Source organism: Echeneis naucrates, chromosome 3, assembly GCF_900963305.1.
Source record: "Echeneis naucrates chromosome 3, fEcheNa1.1, whole genome shotgun sequence".
Taxonomy (NCBI): Eukaryota; Metazoa; Chordata; class Actinopteri; order Carangiformes; family Echeneidae; genus Echeneis; species Echeneis naucrates.
The window spans coordinates 6,116,479-6,136,163 of record NC_042513.1 but is presented as its reverse complement, the minus strand read 5'-3'; the positions used below and the strand labels follow the sequence as shown (position 1 = coordinate 6,136,163).

General features: G+C 41.8%; 2 protein-coding genes across 4 annotated transcripts; one reads left to right on the top strand and one right to left on the bottom strand.

Moving 5' to 3' along the window:
- The first annotated feature begins 230 nt into the window (after positions 1-230).
- tmem39a (transmembrane protein 39A) lies at positions 231-10,143 on the top strand. 3 transcript variants are annotated; one of them, XM_029499007.1, is made up of 10 exons: positions 231-496; positions 1,051-1,107; positions 3,679-3,892; positions 5,856-6,078; positions 6,626-6,709; positions 6,818-6,972; positions 7,764-8,121; positions 8,274-8,461; positions 8,542-8,662; positions 9,327-10,143. In XM_029499007.1, exons 3-10 carry the CDS (start codon positions 3,780-3,782, stop codon positions 9,564-9,566), a joined length of 1,482 nt encoding a protein of 493 aa, XP_029354867.1. In that variant the 5' UTR covers positions 231-496; positions 1,051-1,107; positions 3,679-3,779; the 3' UTR covers positions 9,567-10,143. The 3 variants fall into 3 exon arrangements, with proteins under 3 accessions (XP_029354867.1, XP_029354869.1, XP_029354868.1); XM_029499009.1 differs by having other exon boundaries at positions 231-537; XM_029499008.1 differs by lacking the exon at positions 1,051-1,107.
- Positions 10,144-12,196: 2,053 nt separating this feature from the next.
- LOC115041566 (serine protease 23) lies at positions 12,197-14,906 on the bottom strand. Its single transcript, XM_029499114.1, has 2 exons — positions 14,696-14,906; positions 12,197-14,166 (listed from the first exon to the last, which is right to left on the bottom strand). Exons 1-2 carry the CDS (start codon positions 14,704-14,706, stop codon positions 13,017-13,019), a joined length of 1,161 nt encoding a protein of 386 aa, XP_029354974.1. The 5' UTR covers positions 14,707-14,906; the 3' UTR covers positions 12,197-13,016.
- Between the last annotated feature and the right edge of the window lie 4,779 nt (positions 14,907-19,685).

Sequence of the window (19,685 nt, the reverse complement as noted above, 5' to 3'; positions counted from 1 at the left end):
CGTTATTGTCAATAATCTTTTCAGTAATGAATAGCTAACACAATGTTTGATAAAGTACATTGATGGAACATTAAAAGTTCCTAAACGGTTGACACGATCGATAATAAAATTATTGATGACAGCTGGTGGCAGCAGCACTGGCTCCACTTCAGTCTCCAGTTTTTCCAAACTGCGACTGTGCAGCCTCGTTTCGGTCGCGCTCTGATGACGTCGGTAGGAGAGGCGGTGCGGGCTTGCCACGTCGGTCTCTGTACAACGCGTTGACACTGTTGCTTCTCCGGACCGGGGTGTAACTTTTAAAGCCGTTTTATGCTTCGGGCCCCCGGCACCGCCACCCCGCAGAGTCGCCGGTGCCAACGTAGCCGGTCGCCACACCGGGGAAGCCGGGAATAGTGAAGCTGTGTGGCGGAGAAATGCCCGGCGCTGTGCGGAGTCGGTTCACAACTGGCTGATGCATCCTGGTCCAGCTCAGTCCTCCGTGTGTTATCCATGTTGTGTGAGTACCAGCGGCTTCACTGCGCATTTAAACCCCCCCAGGTTAGTTTGTGGGAGCTAGCAGCCTGCTCAAGTCTGTCTCCAAGTTTTCCGCCGTGAACATGACAGCGCTGCCTGATGTCACGGACAAGTCTGCAAAAAAAAAAAAAAAAGAAAAAAAAAAGAAAAGACTCCCAACAAATCTGCACAGCCAACACAAACACATCTGCATCTCCAAACGCCTTTCTCCCTCCTCTGCTCAATTATTTTCTCACTTCAGTAGATGAAGTTTGTGTTTGCTTTTCTCAAGGGAAAACAAGTAATGTGTTGAACTTCCACAAAATACTGCGCTGCAATTCCCCCTTTTTAGTTAATTTCTCGAGCTCACAGTTCCTGTTTTCACTTTTGACTTGTGTGTATGTGTGTCAGTGCGTGTGCGCGCGCGTTTCCTGTGCAACATTTACCTCTAATATTGTCAAGTAATGAAGCACACACACTACTGTTGGCTGTGTTATCCGTCCTGTTTCATAAATGTTGGCTGTTATCTGTCTCTGCTTTGTATTTATTTCATTTTAGGAGTATACACTTGCCGATGAAGTAAGATGGGACTATTTCCAAACAAATGAAAAACTGGTAAATGAGGTTGTTACCTACACAGGCTAATTTAAGACTTATTATTATTTATTGTTCTTTTAGTTGTGGTGCTGGAATATATTACTTTCAATATAATTAGTCATACTATTATGAGAAGTTTCTATTCTTGAAGTGTAAGTAATAATTTTAATTTTGATTGTCAATCTGCAATTTTTATTGAATTTCTTGTAAATACTTTGGTTTAGTATAATTTTTTGACCAAGGAAATCATAAAATCCTTATAATCCTTCATATTGTAATTAGGATTTTAAACTCGAAAAGGTTAAAAAAAAAAAAATCAATCAATTGATATGTAAATAGAATTAAAATTCATATTCAATTTGCAAAACAGTTACTGAATTATTCCATTGCTTTCCCATCACACAACAGCACTCGAAGAACAACAGTTTCCCTGACTCTAAGAATATATCTTCCAATGTCTTGTTTCGGCCTACCACAGTCCAAAGTCCAAAAATATTCTGTGGACAATCACATTGTTCAAGGAACAGCTGTGGTTCCTCACATTTCAAAAAGTAGAGCAGGAGACTAACTGGAATTTTTGCTTTGAAATCTAAATAAATTATTACACGATTCCCAAATAAGTTGATCATCAGTTTTCGGGAACTGAAATTGAGTTCCTGAATAATTGGGCCAGAGAGAGAGGACCTGTTCATAATACAATTTTGTATATTTTTGAAAAACTAACTGTACAATGAAATACCTTGTCCCATCACATCAATGTCTACCCAAAAAAATCTGGTGTAACATCTAAATACATCTGTTGATATATGTTATATATTTCACTGAAAGTGCAAACATACTACAGTTGCATTTAATCTTATTTTATAAGTTGACTTATCTGTTTGTTTATTTAACATCATCAATTTTGTGAAAGAATTCTTTGAAATTCCAAACATTAGATCAGTCAAAGCAGTGAATTTGTGATCTGGCATCACTCATTGTTTATCATTCGGCATTTCAAAAACTTATGCAATCCATGCAAAAGTTACTGACAGTAACTGTTTTAAATGTTAGTTGCAGTCAAAAATATTAAGTGTTAACTTAAATGAAAAGTTAAGTCAAAGTCTTTGAAACAACCATTGCTTAGCTTAGCAAGAAAGTTGTGCAAAAGTATTCACAAATAATCACACAGCTGGCATTCTTCTTTTGCAATAAGTTGAACGAGTTCTGTCATGTTTATTAGTTAGTTTTTAGAAGCAGGCATCTCCCCAACACAGCTAATTGTTCTTTGTGGCCTCAGATAAATTCCCATGTTGAGCCAGGAACGGCCCGTCTGTGTTTAATAACAGTATAGTCATTACATTCAGGTTTATCAGAGTATTGTTCTTGGTGGCTTGGCAGCTGATACACTAGTGTATCTAAAATGCAGAGAAGCCATTGCCAATTATTACAAGTGCCCAGATGTGAGTAAAAGTTAGAATTTGTATTGTGAAAGCCGTTATTTCTAAGTCACACATGTAATGATTCATTTGTACCTGTAGTCTGAAATATTTTCCTCAGATAGCAGAGGGTAAGGGTCAGCATTTAACAGCTTCAATGACACAATGACAATTTTATATTGCCTTTGCAAACACTTCCAGGGGATTTTTTTCCCCCAATGTGAGCTTAAGTAGACTGAACACATTAACAGGTCTGATACTCTGGGTATGTGCAGATGGTGGTGTTAGCATTGTTCGGCAGTGGTTTGTGCAGAGATGTGTTCAATTTTTAAGGTTTTAGTTCATGCCATTTCTATCATGAGTTGAAGCGTGACAATAATGCAAAAAATCACAGCACCCCCCAATATTAAGTTGAAACATTATTAAACTGGCCTGATCAACATTCCATAACCCCTGAAAATTCAGTTTCCCATCATTAGGACCAGGTCTCTGGGGGCTGGCAGATGTAAACCTGACCTGGGCCATAATAACATGTCATGTGTCAAATCTAAAGTATGAAGACGAAAAACATTCAGCACCCAACAGATAAATACCATGTGGTTTTTGCTTTTTCTTTTTTTTTTTTTTTTCCAATGTCTGTGACTGAATGGAATTTTTATTTGCATCTATATACAGCAGGCTTATTGTTGACAATAACAAACTTATTGCCAAATCTAACCCAGTCAGAGCTAGAAGGATTATTTCACAGGTGTCACTGACACCGACAGAGTTGGTGTGTGTGCAGATGGATAAACCTCCAACCTTGCCTGCTACTTTATTTCACCATTGGTAAAGATCGGTCTGTATTATCCAAAAGATTAACAAGATAATGGGCAGAATAATAGATACTTACATTTTTGTTGATGTTCTTGTAGCCCTACTTCAGTATTGTTTAATCATTGCATGCAAAAAACAAAGCAAATACAATGGGACAGAGAGTTTAGTGACACTCATACTTAATTTGGTTCCAGGATGCTGTGCTTTGGTATTGTCAATGGCGGTTTGGCCTTAGGTATGTTTAGATAAGGGTTTTGGTTTTGTTTTCGACCTGAATGTAATTTGTGTTACCTGTTCACTTTTTTGGTTGTTGTTGTTGTTGGATCTGACTTGTCTTTGTTGGTTTCCTCCACAGTGGCCTGTTTGTACATGGTGGTCCATTGAGGCAAAGGGGAGGAATCCCAGTGGCTGTTGGTTGGTGGGTGGCATCAGTGGTAGCCAAGGTAACTGGCGACAATGCCAGGAGGTCGCAGAGGCCCCAGCAGACAGCAGCTAAGTCGCTCTGCTCTGCCGTCCCTGCAGACTCTGGTTGGAGGCAACCTTGGCAATGGTACAGGTCTAAGGAACAGGTATGCACACACCTGAAAGAAGAGGTGTAGACAGATTGTTCTGTATGTTTACACAAAGTGTCACAGACTTCTCTTGTTGAAGTCAGTTGGCTTCATGTAATCACATACAATTGTAATACAAATATAAGAGGCTCCATGGCAAATATTTAATTTGATACTTTGGAACAAACGAATAACTGAAAAATACCTGTGCCACCACATCACGTGCATTCTGTCAGGTAAATAACAATTAAATATTGTGAGCCTAGTCCTGATGAAGATACACTCTCATATGCACCCATGCAAATAACACAAACAGAGAGGGCTAAGAAGAGACAGACAGGCAGCAGAATTTCTCGCAGTCTTACTGATAGTTGTTCTGAGACAGATGAGTCTGCAGTTTTGTTATGTTTGTGAGAGAGAGCAAGAATTAGTCAAAGAAGGGCTGGATGAATCAACAACTGCTAAAAAAATTATGTCTGAAAAAGGCTCAAAATAATATCACTATGTAGTGGACAACGTTGATATTATGATGGCCTTAATAATAATAATTTTTTTTTTTTTGGAAGCACTGAGAACTGTAGATTTATTTTGGTCTTTATATGAAACTGATGCATCACGGTGTAGTGCAGGTAATAACTGGGAAACACTTGGGTGAAGATGCTCTGCACAGGGGTTGCATAGCAGCTATTTGCCCAGGAAGCATTAGACAGATGAAGACAAAAATTGATTACACGAAGGCAAATTTGGGATGCAAATGTTTTTGATGAATAAGGTGAATCTTTAAAGAGGGTGGCTACTACAATGAGACAAAAATTAAAAGCAGACTTTTATCATGACCTTCTTTAAAAAAAAAAAAAAACAACAACAACACAGGCTTAGCTCCCCCAACATCATCAGTGCAAGTGGGTGGAAAGATGTTAAACATGCTATGCCTGCAAGACAGCCAGGCATCATTCCTAGGGCAGCAGGCAGTCTGCATTATTTATTTATTTGCCTGTAAGTTTTACATGCCACTTCAAGTCTTATCTTTATGAACTTTGCTGAAGAATAGACAAGCTATTAACTCTATCTTGAGAAATATCATGTTTTAATGTCTGCTTCCTAATGACTTTCTGTTCATAGGCCCCCCGAAAAGCCTTTCTTTTCTCTCATCAATCATTGATTAAAGATTAGTAGATGGATAGCAGATAAAACTGACTGACTGAGGTCTGTGCTTATGATCAGCGTGACCTCTTAGTGGTCAATCAATTGATCCATCTGCTCATCCCTGATTATTATATTATTATATCAATTAATTCCACAGTGTCCTTCTAGCTTATCTTTGATAAAGCAATTTGCTGTTTGATACTATTTGTAGCTTTAACCTGGCATGAAAAAAAATTATGTTTACTTGATTGGTCTCTTTCATTGACTTGACTTGAAATCAATTAAATGAAGCAAAGCCTGTGAGCTAATTCAAGCAACTATGCCTAGTCTGTTGCATACGTCAATCCCATCCACATGTATGTTAAGTTACATGTATGCCTTTGTAATTATTGTACTTAACTTATGCTGTTGGTTTTTCCGCTCATGCCTTTCTTGGATGCCTACTGGTAGAACATGTTTTAATTTACTAATTCACAAGCTAAATCTTCAGCCCAGAATCCACCTAAAGGCTCTGTATCTATGTTCCCTTAGGGGGAAAGTTCATCTAGTTCCTCTTGTGCTAAGCTTGGTGATTTCTTCATCTCCAAGGAGAAACACTAACTAAACATATTGTGCATTCTGATAGCTTCAAGATAGTTAATGGCCCATCTCCAGTAGATGAATACCTCATGCTGCTTCAACAACTTTTCCTTTTAATATGATATTACAAACAGGAACACATCTTTCAGAAATTAATATATAACAAGTTGAATGTTTAGGATCTTACACATTGCTATCCTAGATATATCTGAGTTGTGCTGAGTGTTTGTATTTTTGTTTTTGTATTTGCTTTTAGGTGCAGTAACTCAGTGGGTCTGTCAGCCCCACCTCTCTCAGCCCTCATAACACCAGAGCCAGTCCGCCACTCGAGGATCCCTGAGCTGCCACTGGACAGCAGCCTGCTGTTTGAGTTAATGCTATTCCTTTATTTGCTGGTGGCCTTGTTTGTCCAGTATATCAACATCTACAGGACTGTGTGGTGGTACCCATACAGTCACCCTGCAGCCTCTACCTCACTTGTAAGAACACACACACAAAATACCCACCATCAGCGCTGATGTTTCTGGCAATTGCAAATTCTTTGTCTTCTTTCATTTTTAGAAATTAAAAACACAGATTTTGGGCTTAGTTTAATCACTGTTTTCTTCCGCTTGTTTCCTTCCCTCAACCCTGTTAGAATCTATCCTTAAATCTAAACTTAAAAAAAAGTATGTTTTACGAGTTGCTAGATGAAAAAGTATACACGAGCATACAGTTTATTTATCCTCCCCCTGCCTGATGTTTAAATGAAGAGATTAACAGAAAATACATACTGCTTGGCTTTTTCTGACATACACTGGTCTTAGTTTTCATGTTTATTTACCTATTTAGCTGCTCATTTAGTCTTTCCTTATGTAGTTGTTTTTTGGATTTTTTTGGGCAGGGGGGAAGGAAGATCTTAATTTCTTGCCTTTTGTCTCATGCTTGTGTTAAAGGCTGTCACATGTTACATAATGGGCTTTTGAAAAGTTAGAGTTCAGTAAAGTCTTGATGGAAAACTAATGCTGTCTTTTTTTTCTCCTTCAGAACTTTCATCTAATGGATTACCACCTGGCTATCTTCATCACAGTCATGTTGGCCAGGAGGCTAGTTTGGACTATAGTTTCAGAAGTAAATGCACACTCAGCAAACATAGCCCTTGTGGGAACTGAGCTCCTTGCGATCAAAGCCACAGTCTTTCTGATATCTGCCCCATATTCTGTAATCCATCTCATCCAGGTTTGTCAGAGCAGTGGCGGATCTCTGCTCCGCTATGTGGTTCTCATTGCAGCTCGGCTCTGCCTGCTGACCATGTGTGGCTGGGTACTGTGCTGGACACTGGTCAACCTCTGCAAGAACCACTCTGTGCTCAACCTCCTCTTCCTGGGATACCCGTAAGTCTTTTATATCCCTAACACCCCTGCCTCCAAAGGCCAGTGTTATGCTTCAACAAACTGTGAAGCAAAGTAAGGGCAAAAGGTGATACAATGCAATAAGTCAAACGAATGAAGTTAATGCTGCTCACATTTTCTCCGTTATTCACAGGGTTCTTTGGTTGGTCACTCAGTGGTTGTGTAAAAAATTTAAAACTGGAACCCTAAATCTAACCCTGACTTTAGAGAGGAGTTCGAACACCACTTATTTTCCAGCCTCTGGACACTTAACTTTGTGCAGTCGGTGTTAGGTGGTAAACTTTAACCCTAAACGTAACTTTGTCTTTAGAGAGGAGTTCGAACACCACTTAGTTTCCAGCCTCTGGGCACTTAACTTTTACAGCTGGTGTTATGTGGTAATGAGAAACTTTACAAAGCTCCTGATTCCATCATTGTCATTTATGGTGGCTGGTTGATATATATTTTGCAACTGTTAAATTTCTTGATGCACAGAAATTGTTTATTCTAATTTTCATACAAGGTTATCATAGTTGAATGAGTTTATGTGCAATAAAGGTCAAGGGGTGAATCAGATACAAAGTGTTGCCTTCTTACACAAGTCATGAACATTCCTGGTGATACTCTGAATAAGGGACCTGAAATAAAGGTTGTGTACCATTGATGGGTTTTGCAATTTTAAATATGCATCATCTATATTTTCATGTCAACCATCTCCTGTTAATCCTGTAATCACTTAAAACTTAAGCCTGCTGGTCTGTTCTCCTTCTTCCACCCTTATACCCTCATGGCAGATTTGGAGTGTATGTCCCGCTCTGCTGTTTTCATCAGGAGGGAGGGAAAAGCCAAACAGTGCCAGCTGACTGTGATTACCCAGCCGACCACCAGCAGACTGCCCTAACAGAGACCCCGTTCTTTAGACCGCGTGACTTTCTCTTCTTGTTACGAGAGAACCTCAGAGAGCAGTTTTCCAGCCCTCCACACATGCCCACACACACCTGTCCACCCCACACACACTCACACACGCCAGAGTTGATCCGAGCTGAGGTGGAGGAGCTGAAGAGTGACTTCAACCGTCGGATCAAGGAAGTGCTGTTCAACTCACTGTTCAGCGCTTACTATGTAGCCTTCCTGCCTCTCTGCTTTGTCAAGGTCTGTATCTGTCACTTGAGATTTTTTTCTCTTTAAGATTCTCTGTTTATTGTTGAACAATTTTCAAATGCCACTACGCCACTATTCCTGAAGTACCTGTAAAATGGCTGGATTTCAGGTGAATCTATCAAAAGCTCCTGTGTTTTCCATAGAGTACCCAGTACTACGATATGCGTTGGTCATGTGAGCATCTGATCATGGTGTGGATCAATGCATTTGTGATGCTGATGAGTCAGCTGCTGCCCCCAAGCTACTGCGACCTCCTACATCGCTCAGCAGCTCACCTGGGTCGCTGGCAGAAATTGGAGCATGGCTCATACAGCAACGCACCTCAGCATCTGTGAGTGGCCCGTTGTACACTCTGAGGTTTCTAATTTTATTTATTAATTGGTTCTGTATAACTGTTATTAATGTTCGCAGGTGGTCAGAAAGCACTATTTGGCCTCAGGGGGTGTTGGTTCGACACAGTCGATGTCTGTACAAGGCAGTTGGACCCTATAATGTCGCTCTGCCCTCTGATGTTTCCCATGCAAGGTTTTATGTGAGTATCTGTGCCTTTGCATCATGTGTGTCCTGATCACACATGGACTGTGATTTAAAAAATAAATAAATAAACATAAAAAGGAACTAACCTGTTGATGCTGGATATTGATGGATATTGTCAGGTTCAAGCAGTCAACTGAGTTCACCTAACAATAGATTGAGAGTAACGCAGCTTTCCCTCTCAGCCAGTCTAACATCACTAGGGCGTGGGTCTGGGAGAACTTGGTTAAGATCCAGCAGCAGCTGATGCTGCATTCTAAACAACTTGGGCACAAATGAGCTCTAAGTTGTCAAACTTGGAAATTACTTTTTCAAAAATAACCATAAATGGCTGCTGCACATATTTTAGTGTCGAGAAAAAGCTGGCAATATGCCAAACAAATTTTTTCTCCTCCGAGTTGATCTGTTGTGTGAATGCTATGATATAGGAAGTCGGAAATTTCAGAGTTGTAATATAAAATTCTCGGTTCCGAGTTTTCATGAACGCAGCATCCAAGCTGGCGTTTTTCTCTAGATTTTAAGTTATTTAGCACTACATAATATGACTAGAATAAGTTGAAAAGTGTTAGTAGATTTGTGTTAAGTTTCCATGTGCACCACACATGGAAAGTTGATTTTTATTGTCCACTAAATTTTCTTTTTCATGTCTGTTGGTCTTGCAGTTCCTGTTTCACAAGCCGTTGCGGATCCTAAACCTGCTGATCTGGATCGAGTCAAGTGTGGTTTTGTACCAGTTGTACTCTCTGCTCCGCTCTGAGCGCTGGAACCACACTTTGTCTCTGGGGCTTATTCTCTTCTGCAACTACTATGTTCTTTTTAAACTGCTCCGAGATCGTATTGTGCTGGGCAAAGCTTACTCTTATCCTCTGTCCTCCAACAGTTTGGGGCTCAAATCGCAGTAAAGTTTGCGCACAGTGACGCCTCACCGTTGAACTGGATTTGGAGGGGAAATGGTTGGAGGTCTGGTAGAGCAGAAGACTGGAGAGTTGTTTCAAGCTCACAATTGGAGGTTAAGGGACAGACTGTGAATTCATAATTGTGTTTTGATACGGTTCTATTTTTAATGCAATGTTTATATATATACCTATTTAAAAAAATATTTTTATTTTGTATACTATTTCGAGTTACAACAGGCATTACCACACCGACAACATTAGCATGTCGTGTTATGTTGTTGCTAGGCGTCAGGGAAGTTAGGGAATGCCAGGAGGTGACTTTTGCCAAAGATATTTTAAGTGCAGGTGGCCGGCCACAGAGTGGACTTGGCCTCTGACAGTCAGTTAAACTAGATGAGCCATTCAGGGGAGTGGATGGAGTCAAGCCAGAGGTCTCGAATCCTGGTTTGCCTGTATTCTACTTAAACCTATGGCTCCCAAATCTTCAATCTGTATCCAGTAGCTGTTCGGGGTAGCATCATTGCCCCATTGGAAGCTGATCGTTTGTCGTTGCTCTTGGAGGAATAATACACCATTTTGGAAAATGCCCTTCTTTTTTTTTTTTTTTTTTTTTTTTTTTTTTGGTTTGTTTCAGGCAGAGAATGAAAGGATCAATGCAACGCTCATGTCTGTTCAGTACATATAACTTTTTTGGTCAAGATTAATGAAAGCTCCATTACTACTAGTGATAGCTTTGTATTTACTGTTCAGACATGGTGTTTTCCATTTTCTCATCTAACTGCTTACCAGAGTGTGAATCTCAAAAATACCTAATAATTCTTAAAACGGAGCCTCATGTGGATTTTTACCACCGTGTCAAATAAAACTTTGACTTACTTCATATCTGTTAATATCTAAGATCAGTCTATATATATATATATATATATATATATATAGACACACACACACCTTAGGTACTCCTTTCTACTGCTTCTGCAGAGGATGGTTTATTCTTCCTCTTTCATGTGTCTTGCCTTTTGCTATCAGTATGTGCTTGTTTTACATCCTTTGCTTTCTGGAAGGCCAGTTAAAGCACCAGGCAAGGGGTTGCTTGCCTTTGTTGTAAAATGTGTAAAGGTTTAAAGATGGCTGCTGTAACCAGGTCAAAACTCACACTGATGTCTGACCGCACTTTGACGTGCATAAATCTTCTTGCTATGATATAGCGTAAAACTCATTTAAGTTACTAAAAGCCATCCAAACACTTTATTTTGTTGAATTTTGGTGCCTGAATGTTTAAGACACTCTAAGAGTGAGCATCCCATCAGGTCTATGTGTTTGCAGACTGGATGCAGATAACAGATTGAATTGGGCTGATTATAATCTTCTTTTGGGTATGCCCCCAGATGTACCCTTTCATTCAGTGCAAGCATGCTGTTGTTTTCTGTCTTTGTTATTGACATACCCATTGAAGATGAATCCAACATCAACTGGTGAAGACAGCTGGAGGAGAAACACTGTATGTATCACCTCATTACCAATTAATGTATTTTCAGTTACCAGTTAATGGTGTTACAATCAGGTTGCCTTGCATGTTGTTGCCTTGCTCTCTTGATGAAAATCCTTTTTCCCACATGTTGCTTCCTCCTCATGAGTTTCCACTCCCTCACAGCCTCTAATCTGCAGGCAGTGCTTAAATTTGGCCAGTATTAAGTGTTATTGCCAGGGATTGCAAACTGTTCAACATCCAGATAAAAAATAATATGGAAAAAACAAAAGAGCCTTTTCCTCAGAAGGAAAGGTCTGAGTCAGAAATCTGAAAACCAGAATTTTGTGTGCTGTTTTGAATTTCAAAATCAATGCCTGAATGACATTTACATTTGGATATAAATAAGGGGAAGGAAGCTCCTTTCAAGATGAGCCTGTCATCCACATGGCCACTATTCTGCTTGTCTGCGAACTTAATCCTGACATCAGCTTCTTATATTTATGTTCTTTGTCATCATGTTTCATTTGAATGTAGAAACCTTTGTAGCTGAATGGTGCTGTCGGCTTGAATTGTCATCCTTTTGTAATTTTGCCGGTGATAGCCATGGTTTTGAATTGTCGGTTGTACTTAAACTTACCTGCACCTCAAAAATACAGAAAGGAGACATTTTTGGGCTTGCTTTAAGTTTTGCTTCTTTGTCAGATCTTACTTCAGTGTTAAGTCTTTGCTGAAATAACACACATTCTGACTGATTTGTTTTGGTTTGGTCAAACCTGTAGGATTTACAGTTGGAGAAGAGATAAAGGGTTGAGATTTGGAAAACATTGTATCTGTCTGCTGGTCTTTGTGAGATTCGGAAAAAAAAAAATTAAAACCACGATGGTAATCTGTGTCCCCTTCGCTATAAAAATGATCTAATTTGACTCAGAGTTTGTTTTCTATGTGCCATATCTGAAGATACAGACTCCTGGTTAGGTTGGAGCTGGAGAAGCCATAGGAGCTGGTCCTCATATTTCGGCTTTTTACAGTGTTCAATTTCCCGACAGCATTTCTGAAAATTCTTTTTGACATCTGAAATAAATCAAAACCTGTTTGAACTGTCAATGTTTTTGTATTCATGTGCCCAAAATCACTTTGATGAGAAGACTGAGAAGAAAAACACATTAACGTATTTCAAAGCATATATTTCATTAGGTTTGCCATTCTCGAGCTCCAGAAACACAAATGTAAGGAGAAAATAAAAAAGTGCTTATGTACACCTGGTTAAATCGCCTAATTCAGGTTGTTTATTGCAGACAGCTACAACGTTGTATCTTTGCCACCAGGGGGAGCTGAACACCAATGAACATTTAATAAAAAAAAAAAAAACCTCCTTCACTCTAAACTCAGCAGCAGAACACACTGCCTGTAGATAACTACTCTCTCCACTGAGAGGAGATGCATGATGGTTCAGAGCAAATCAATTGGCAACTTTGGTAGCGGACTTGTACATTCATCGACGAAAACGGTAATTTTTCAGTAGAAATAAAAAGTTATACAGTGCAATCTTTAGTGCTAGCTCAGGAAAATGGACTAGGATGGCTAGAGAGTCAGCTTTCCTAGTTCTGGTGCTTAGGCTTTATTCCAAAGCATCCTTCTTTGCATTAGTCCATGTTCCAGAGGGGAGGTGCCTGCAGATAGCGTTGTTACCTAGATGAGTCATCCAACAAGAAGAAAACCCCGCTTCAGTTTCTCAAAACCACCTGACCAAAATGTTTCCTCGGTCCACACAAATGGGACTTTTTTATTGTTAAGTTTTTGTTTTTAGAAATGTGAGAATATAAAACTAAGCATAAATGAAAGAGCACACCCTGTTTACTTAATTTAGTGCGGTTACTGAGTTTGAGTCTGAAGGTTTTGCACTGATACCGGTTTGTGAGAATATGTTGATATTTATCTTGATGTAATGCTTCTGCAGTGACACGTGTGTCGCCCGCATCACCTTTTCCTCAGCCCTCTCTGCAGTCCACAAAGTTGCCCTTTATCCAGTAGCAGATCTGGGCATATTTAAGCGGTGTGATTCTCACCGCCACGTTGAATTCGTGAGACGCGCCCTGTCTTTCCACCCACTGATGTCCGGAAAACACGCCTATCACCTTCCGCTCCCAACGCCGGCGCCTCCCATCCCACATCCGCGCATAGACCCCTGATCCGCTGGCCCCGGGTTGGGCATCACAGTGCTGGTACAGCAGGTCTGCGGTCTCCTCCCCGGCCCGGCAGAACCGATACACCAGCTGGGCCGGACGATCGTTGTCAAATCCCGAGAAGTGGACCCGCCGCCCGGGCAGCCTCTGAGCCGGGGGGCTGACTCCTAACTTCATGTGGCGGCGTTTGTGGGGTTTCTTCAGTTCAAGCAAAGCGTAGTCATACTCCATCCCGATATCATTTGCATTCCCTTTAATCCACCCTTTGGGAACATGAGTGCGCTTGGCTCGGATCCACTGGAACTTCATCTTGTTGTTGGTTGGGGGGGCGGAAGGAGCAGAGCCCCCTTCGACGTGGTTGCTGAGGTTGGAGGAAGGCTGTCGGTGTTTGGGCTTTAAGAAGCCGACCCGAAGCCTCTGGGCTCCTTTCACATAGTTTTTACCGTCATGAACACAGTGAGCAGCTGTGAGGACATGACGGTCCCCCACCAATGTCCCAGAGCACCCGGTGGACAGTTTGACAGCCACGGAGAAGGGGTATTTCAGCAGGAAGCTCTGTCCGGCGATGCTGAAGCGGCCGTCGTGGCCGAAGATCTGGCGCTTCCTCCTGACGCGCGCCGGTCCAGCCTCCTCAGAGGACACCGGGCTGCTGTCCGGCTTCAGGCTGTGACCGTAGATCCCGACGGCGGTCTCAGTCAGCTGACCGTCAGAGTGGAGAGTCTCATAGGCCAAAAACCGGCGCAGGTCCCAGTAGCTCGGTTGAGGGGCTCTTTTGTGGCATTGTGGGTCGCAGGAAGAGGCGACATCCAGACGGGCCGGGGACAGGAAGCGGGGGGACGGCCGGGACTCGGTGCTCTGTGGGAGGACCACAGGGACACGCTGGAGGATCCACTGGGGGCGGGAGGAGGAGGAGAACACGGGGGGGAGGAAGAGGAGGACTAGGAGGGAGGTAAACCTGTGCATGGGTGAGGGGAGAGACCAGAAAAAAAGATGTTCTGCATTGGTGCTCTGAGAACATCCTCAGATTGTCGGCGGGACATGGGAGATGAAGGAGGAAATATTTCTTCTTGGAAACATTTGCCCTGCTGTAAACTTCTACTGCTTTAATGCTGATAGATGACAGACTGGACAAAGATCAGGCCTTACCAGGCTCTTTTGGAAAATTCCTGAAGTGTCCCGGGGATTGGCTGTAAGCCCCCTACTCCCCTTCCATGCCATACTTTCTGTATCTTAAACCCAGTCACGCCTTCCCCTCCCCGGTCTGCTCACTGTGCCACAGTTTATAGCTCTCTATCATGGAGTTGGTGAAGATATGTTATTAAACCTCTCCTATCTGTGTGTTCTAACTCACATGTATCTGAAGAAAGAACAAACATCTTGTCCTAACTTCTAAACATTCCTCATCCTGTTTTTTTTTTATTTTAAATCAACTGCAACAATTAAACCCGAATTTATTTGACACTTTAGCAGAGAGGTGAACTCACCCAGAGGGCATGGTGTCAGGTCTGCAGGTGGGCTGCTGGGGAGAGCCCGCCTCCCTCAGAACTGAAGTGGCTGGCGGATTCAAACAGTGAACCTCTGCTGTTAGGAGCTGCGCTCTCTTTACTCCGTGACGGTCTGAATGGCCGGAGAGCGGCAGCCGGGGCGGCAGCGGAGGAGCCGGATCATGGTGCGCTGCAGGGGGAGGTGGTCTCCTGTCTGTCTGACATCACTGTGCTGCAGGATGTACATGATCCACAGCGTGCCCGTGCTCGAGCCTAGCGCGGTCACGTGACAAGCATCACTGCTGTTGGTTAGTTACAAGTTCAGTCCTCTTCCCCCTCAGCCCTCTGGGACAGAGGCCTTTAGTCATCGCCAGATCAAATACAGCTTGGAGTCTTGCACGAAAACTTTTATCATTTGAGCCCTTGCTGGGACGTCTGACACAGAGGTGAGACTGTTCTCTGTGGGAAATATAAAGAAAAAAATAGATACAGTGAAATGACAGATATGCAGTGCCAGTCCAAAGTTTGGACACACTTTCCCATGAAAGTGTAGACCGAGATGGCACAGACAGAAGCTGTAATATTTAATCATCTGAATAGTGATTGTAACTTATGCTACCCTCCTTGTTTTTTACCTTATTCTATCTTGCAGGCTGTATTTTTTTTTCTTGCATTCCAAACTGACAAAAAAATGTCATTAGCTGCTCACTGTAATCACTGGATTTTTGTTTTCTGCAGGAGGGGCTCAAATAGCTGGACAAGGCAAGATCCTTTTGTCCCCACACCGGCACTCCTGTCGCACACAAGCACATCCACAAATGCTGTGAAGCCACTCATTAAATAATTACATAGCACACATACATCAATGTTCTGCTCAAACAAACTTTCACATTGTCGATTCACTGGGCTGAACTCCCTCATGACTCTTGGCATTAATTACAAAGACTATTCACTTGGGCCAAAGCTGTTGGTTTCACAGCATCAACCTCCCTCACATCACATCATGCAGTGATAGTTATTCTCTCTGAAATCTAACATTTACATTCAAAAATGACCTCTTTGTTTTGGATGAGGAATTGGCTGAGTGGGTCGTGAGCAGTTCTGTGTTGTGTGAAGTAAGCTTGATTTATGCTTGACCAACCCAGCAAACTGAGCACACAGATTGTTAATATTATACTTTGCAATGACTTCACGAGGCTCAAGTGCCACCAGGAAGACTGTGAGAATGAAGGAATGAGGGAGGGCAGAGGGGAGGTGATCGGGGTGGCATGGATGAGCAAGTAACAAAATTTGCCAACAAGCGTCGGGAAAATTGTTGAGTAACTTAAAACCTCCGGAAAGTGTTGTCTTTGCCTGTTTGCAGTGGTTTAATGTGTCATCTTGCTACAGAGTGAAGGCAACATCACCACTGAGTGTGGTTACAGCTGCAGAAGTCACTTCTGCGTAAAAGACTGAGCCAGATAGGGCAGCAAAGTGCTGCTTTTTGAAAAAGTGTTGAATGACTTTTCTTCATGATACGATGACACTGCCACTGGAGACTTACAGAAGTTATTGTATCTGGCAACAAGGTAAGCCTTGATTTCCTTTTGAATTTTCTTTTTTGTTCAAGTGAATCAAGCAGATTATTATAGTCGCTTTAGAAGTGATTCCCAGAGACCGCTTTGCCCCCCACCCCACCCCGCCCCATTCCAGTTTTTTTGCTAAGGTAAGCTAAACAGCTGCTGGCTCCAGCTTTACCTGTGCTGTACAAACTTGAAAGTGGTATTAATCCTCTCATCTAAATCTCCACAAGAAAGTAAATAAAATGTCCTACAACTGACTATGCATCAGCACCTTTGCCAGAATGCAGGGTGGATCTGCTGGCTCATCAAAAACTGCTCTAAACAACCCAAGACCACACCCGTCCCACAACCCCCCAAAAAAAAAAATATCACAACACACACACACACACAAAAGAACACACAGGCCTCTCCCTCTCTCCCGTTGCAGCAGTATCTGGGGCAGGAGGATCTGCCAATGTGTCATCATGTCCCATTAACTCTGATCAGCTCTGCAGCCTCAGCAGTCACTGCATGTATTTTATGCTTCTCACATGAACCCAAATCGTCCTCTGTAGTTATTTTCCAATCATTCCAACTGATTTGGTTTTGCTGTTGATCATGATCAGAACTTTTTTTGTTTGTCTTTTTTGTCCATACTTGCATTTGATATATGGAGAGCAGGAGCTACATAATATGTCATCATATGATGGAAGTATTTGGAAAGATTTATGTTTGTGTTGACAAGAACAAAAAGGGATTCCCCTTTTTACCAAAGCCATGGGGTTAAAAAGGGAGACTTTTCTGTTAGTCTCGAATTGTTATGATGAGAGAGTTCACATTTGGCTATGCCCACTGTTGCCAAGGAAACCCACATTCCCCAGAGTACTGTTCATGTTAATTGTTTTATTCCTCCCACTCTTGTCCCCTTGGTTCTGGCCACAGACACAAACAAGCAAGTGTGGATGGCCCCACATGTTTGAATTCCCTCTCTTTATATCCTTCTGTCTGTCTCTCTCTGTCTCTTTGTCTGTTTGCTCTGTTCCTGCTTTGGTTTTCCCTGTTTGTCTGCCTCTCTGTCTCCTGTTTCAATCAGCTCTCCCATTCTGGACCTCGCTGCTCAATTGTCCCATGTGAAAATGAAACAGCTGTTTGGCAAAACACATTAACCACAGAGGTCTTAGATATTTGGCGTGAAATCTTGGGGGACACTTGAGCCAAGTTTAAAGTGCAAGGAAAAGGCAAATAGAAAATAATACACAACAGTGGATATATAACTTTGCTTTCAATATTCAAAAAATGTTCCACACTGACTTGTTCAGCTACTGCTGAAGGAAATTTCCGTCCCTGATGCTCAGTACATTCCATGAATGACTATATGAGGATTTCTTGTAGTTTCCTGTTTGGAGTATTTACTTTCACGAGCCTGCATGCATGCTTGTTTCATTTTATGAATTCCCATATCACTTACCCCGAATTTAGTTTTGAAGAGAGAGAGAGAGAGAATGTATTTACTTTTAGATACTAAACACAAACTGTGTATACTCAGTCTCACAGTCAGATAACATTGGCCCAAGCTTAAAAAAAAAAAAAAACGAAAAAAAAAAAAACAAAAAAAAACCAGGCTCTGAATATGATAGGAATTTGTTCTTCCTTGCAGTAAGAAGGTTCTGTGTTTGGGTCCTGCTGCCTATTTGTGTGGATGCATGTTCTTACTCTGCCTGTGTTGGTCCCTTGCTGGTACTCTGGTTTCCTCCCAGTCATTTTTTTAACATTTGTTAAACTTGCCTGTGGTCATGCAATAGAATGGGGATTGTGTATGAGTAGTGCTCTGTTGCACCATCAGTTAAAGCTAACAGTGATGTCATGTTGTCCTCCTGTATGCGCTCTTCACTGGAGCAAGATGAGAAGTTAAAGGTCCACCAAACAACATCTTGAAACAGACTTTTTTTTGCTAGCCTCCGCCTTTCTGCACTGGTGCAAAATGTATTGCAGTGCATTGTGACATCACAATGACAAAGAATCTGTGTAACAGTTTATGCGGTTGAGGCCTGAGAAACTGAAAACTTTACGTTAGGAAGGGAAGTGTGAGCACAGGAGGCTGTCACGGGCTGTCCAGCCTGATCGCTAACTCTCCTGTTGTTGCAGGTCCTGACAACTTCAGTCCACTCACCTGAGTCTCCCTCACTCACCCCTCCTCACCTTAATCCCATCATGCTTGTCAGTCACTCCCTGTATATACAGGCCCAGAGTCTCCATGCCCTTTGTCAGATTGTATAGTGTTGTTGCCCAGCTTTCCCTACTATCAGATTCTGCCTAGTCCCTTGGATTTTCCTGCCTGGTTTCTGACCCCTGTTTGTTTTCCTGGACTGATTAACGATTATCGGACTCCTTTCTCTCAGTTCGTGCTTTTGGGTTCCTCAGATCTGAGTCCTTACACAAGCAGAGGCAACAGCGACTAAATATGTGATGCAAATGCATACGAATAATGCACACTATCAGAACAGCAGTTCTTTCATTCATTTATTGTCCTCTTACAAAGCCAACATTTTAGATGACTTGGCTGTTCCAAGCAGTCATCGCCTACAGGAAAGTGGCCTTGCACTGTGACTATGGGTAAACCCCTTGCCTTGGAAAAGCATGTGATAATCTGGCTCACTGGAAAATGACTCACATCTGCGTGAAAAGCACAAGGCAAAATATCCACCAAGAGCTAATTTTTTGGATTTGCAGATGGATATAATTTGACATCCTTATAAATGCAATTTGGTTCTCCTGGAGGGTAAAAATTCTCCCGTCCTCTAAAGTCAGTTTTCACTCACGAGGCTGCTGCCTGTAATCAGGCCAAAGCATGACCAAAACACAGTCTTTTATTAATTCCATTTTCTGCAGTATTTAGACTTCAGTGATGGATGGTGACTGCTGGTCATGAATGCAGCGTACATACTTGTGATCTGATAACACAGATACAGAGGTAACAGCGAGAATAAGCTGCTCCACTGTTTCCTCTGGTTTATTTAGCAAAAAGGATTCACAGATAAGGTTTTTTGCTCATCATTTTCATCAGTTTAAATTATTTGTTAAAGAAAAAGGTTGTGCGAGATTCACTAACACACCTGCACACAGTTTTTCAAGGAGTTTCAAGGTTTTAATGATTGCTAAGGTTGTTCCAAGGATCTGGGGAACACAGGGACCCTGTTGATCCATAAATAAGATGGAAAGATTCACATTGCACTTCTGACGTTAGCATATTAATCCCTGTCTGGGGTTGTGTTATAACACATCTGTTATATTCTGTCTAAACATGTAAAATCATCTAAATGACAAAGAGGCTTTTGTAGGAACCTGGACTGACTCCATGATGTTGAGGTCTGGCCTCTGAATACAGTTCTTAATACAGGTGTACCTTATAGAAAAACTGTATACAGCATGTATGTCCCCCTAAAACCGTC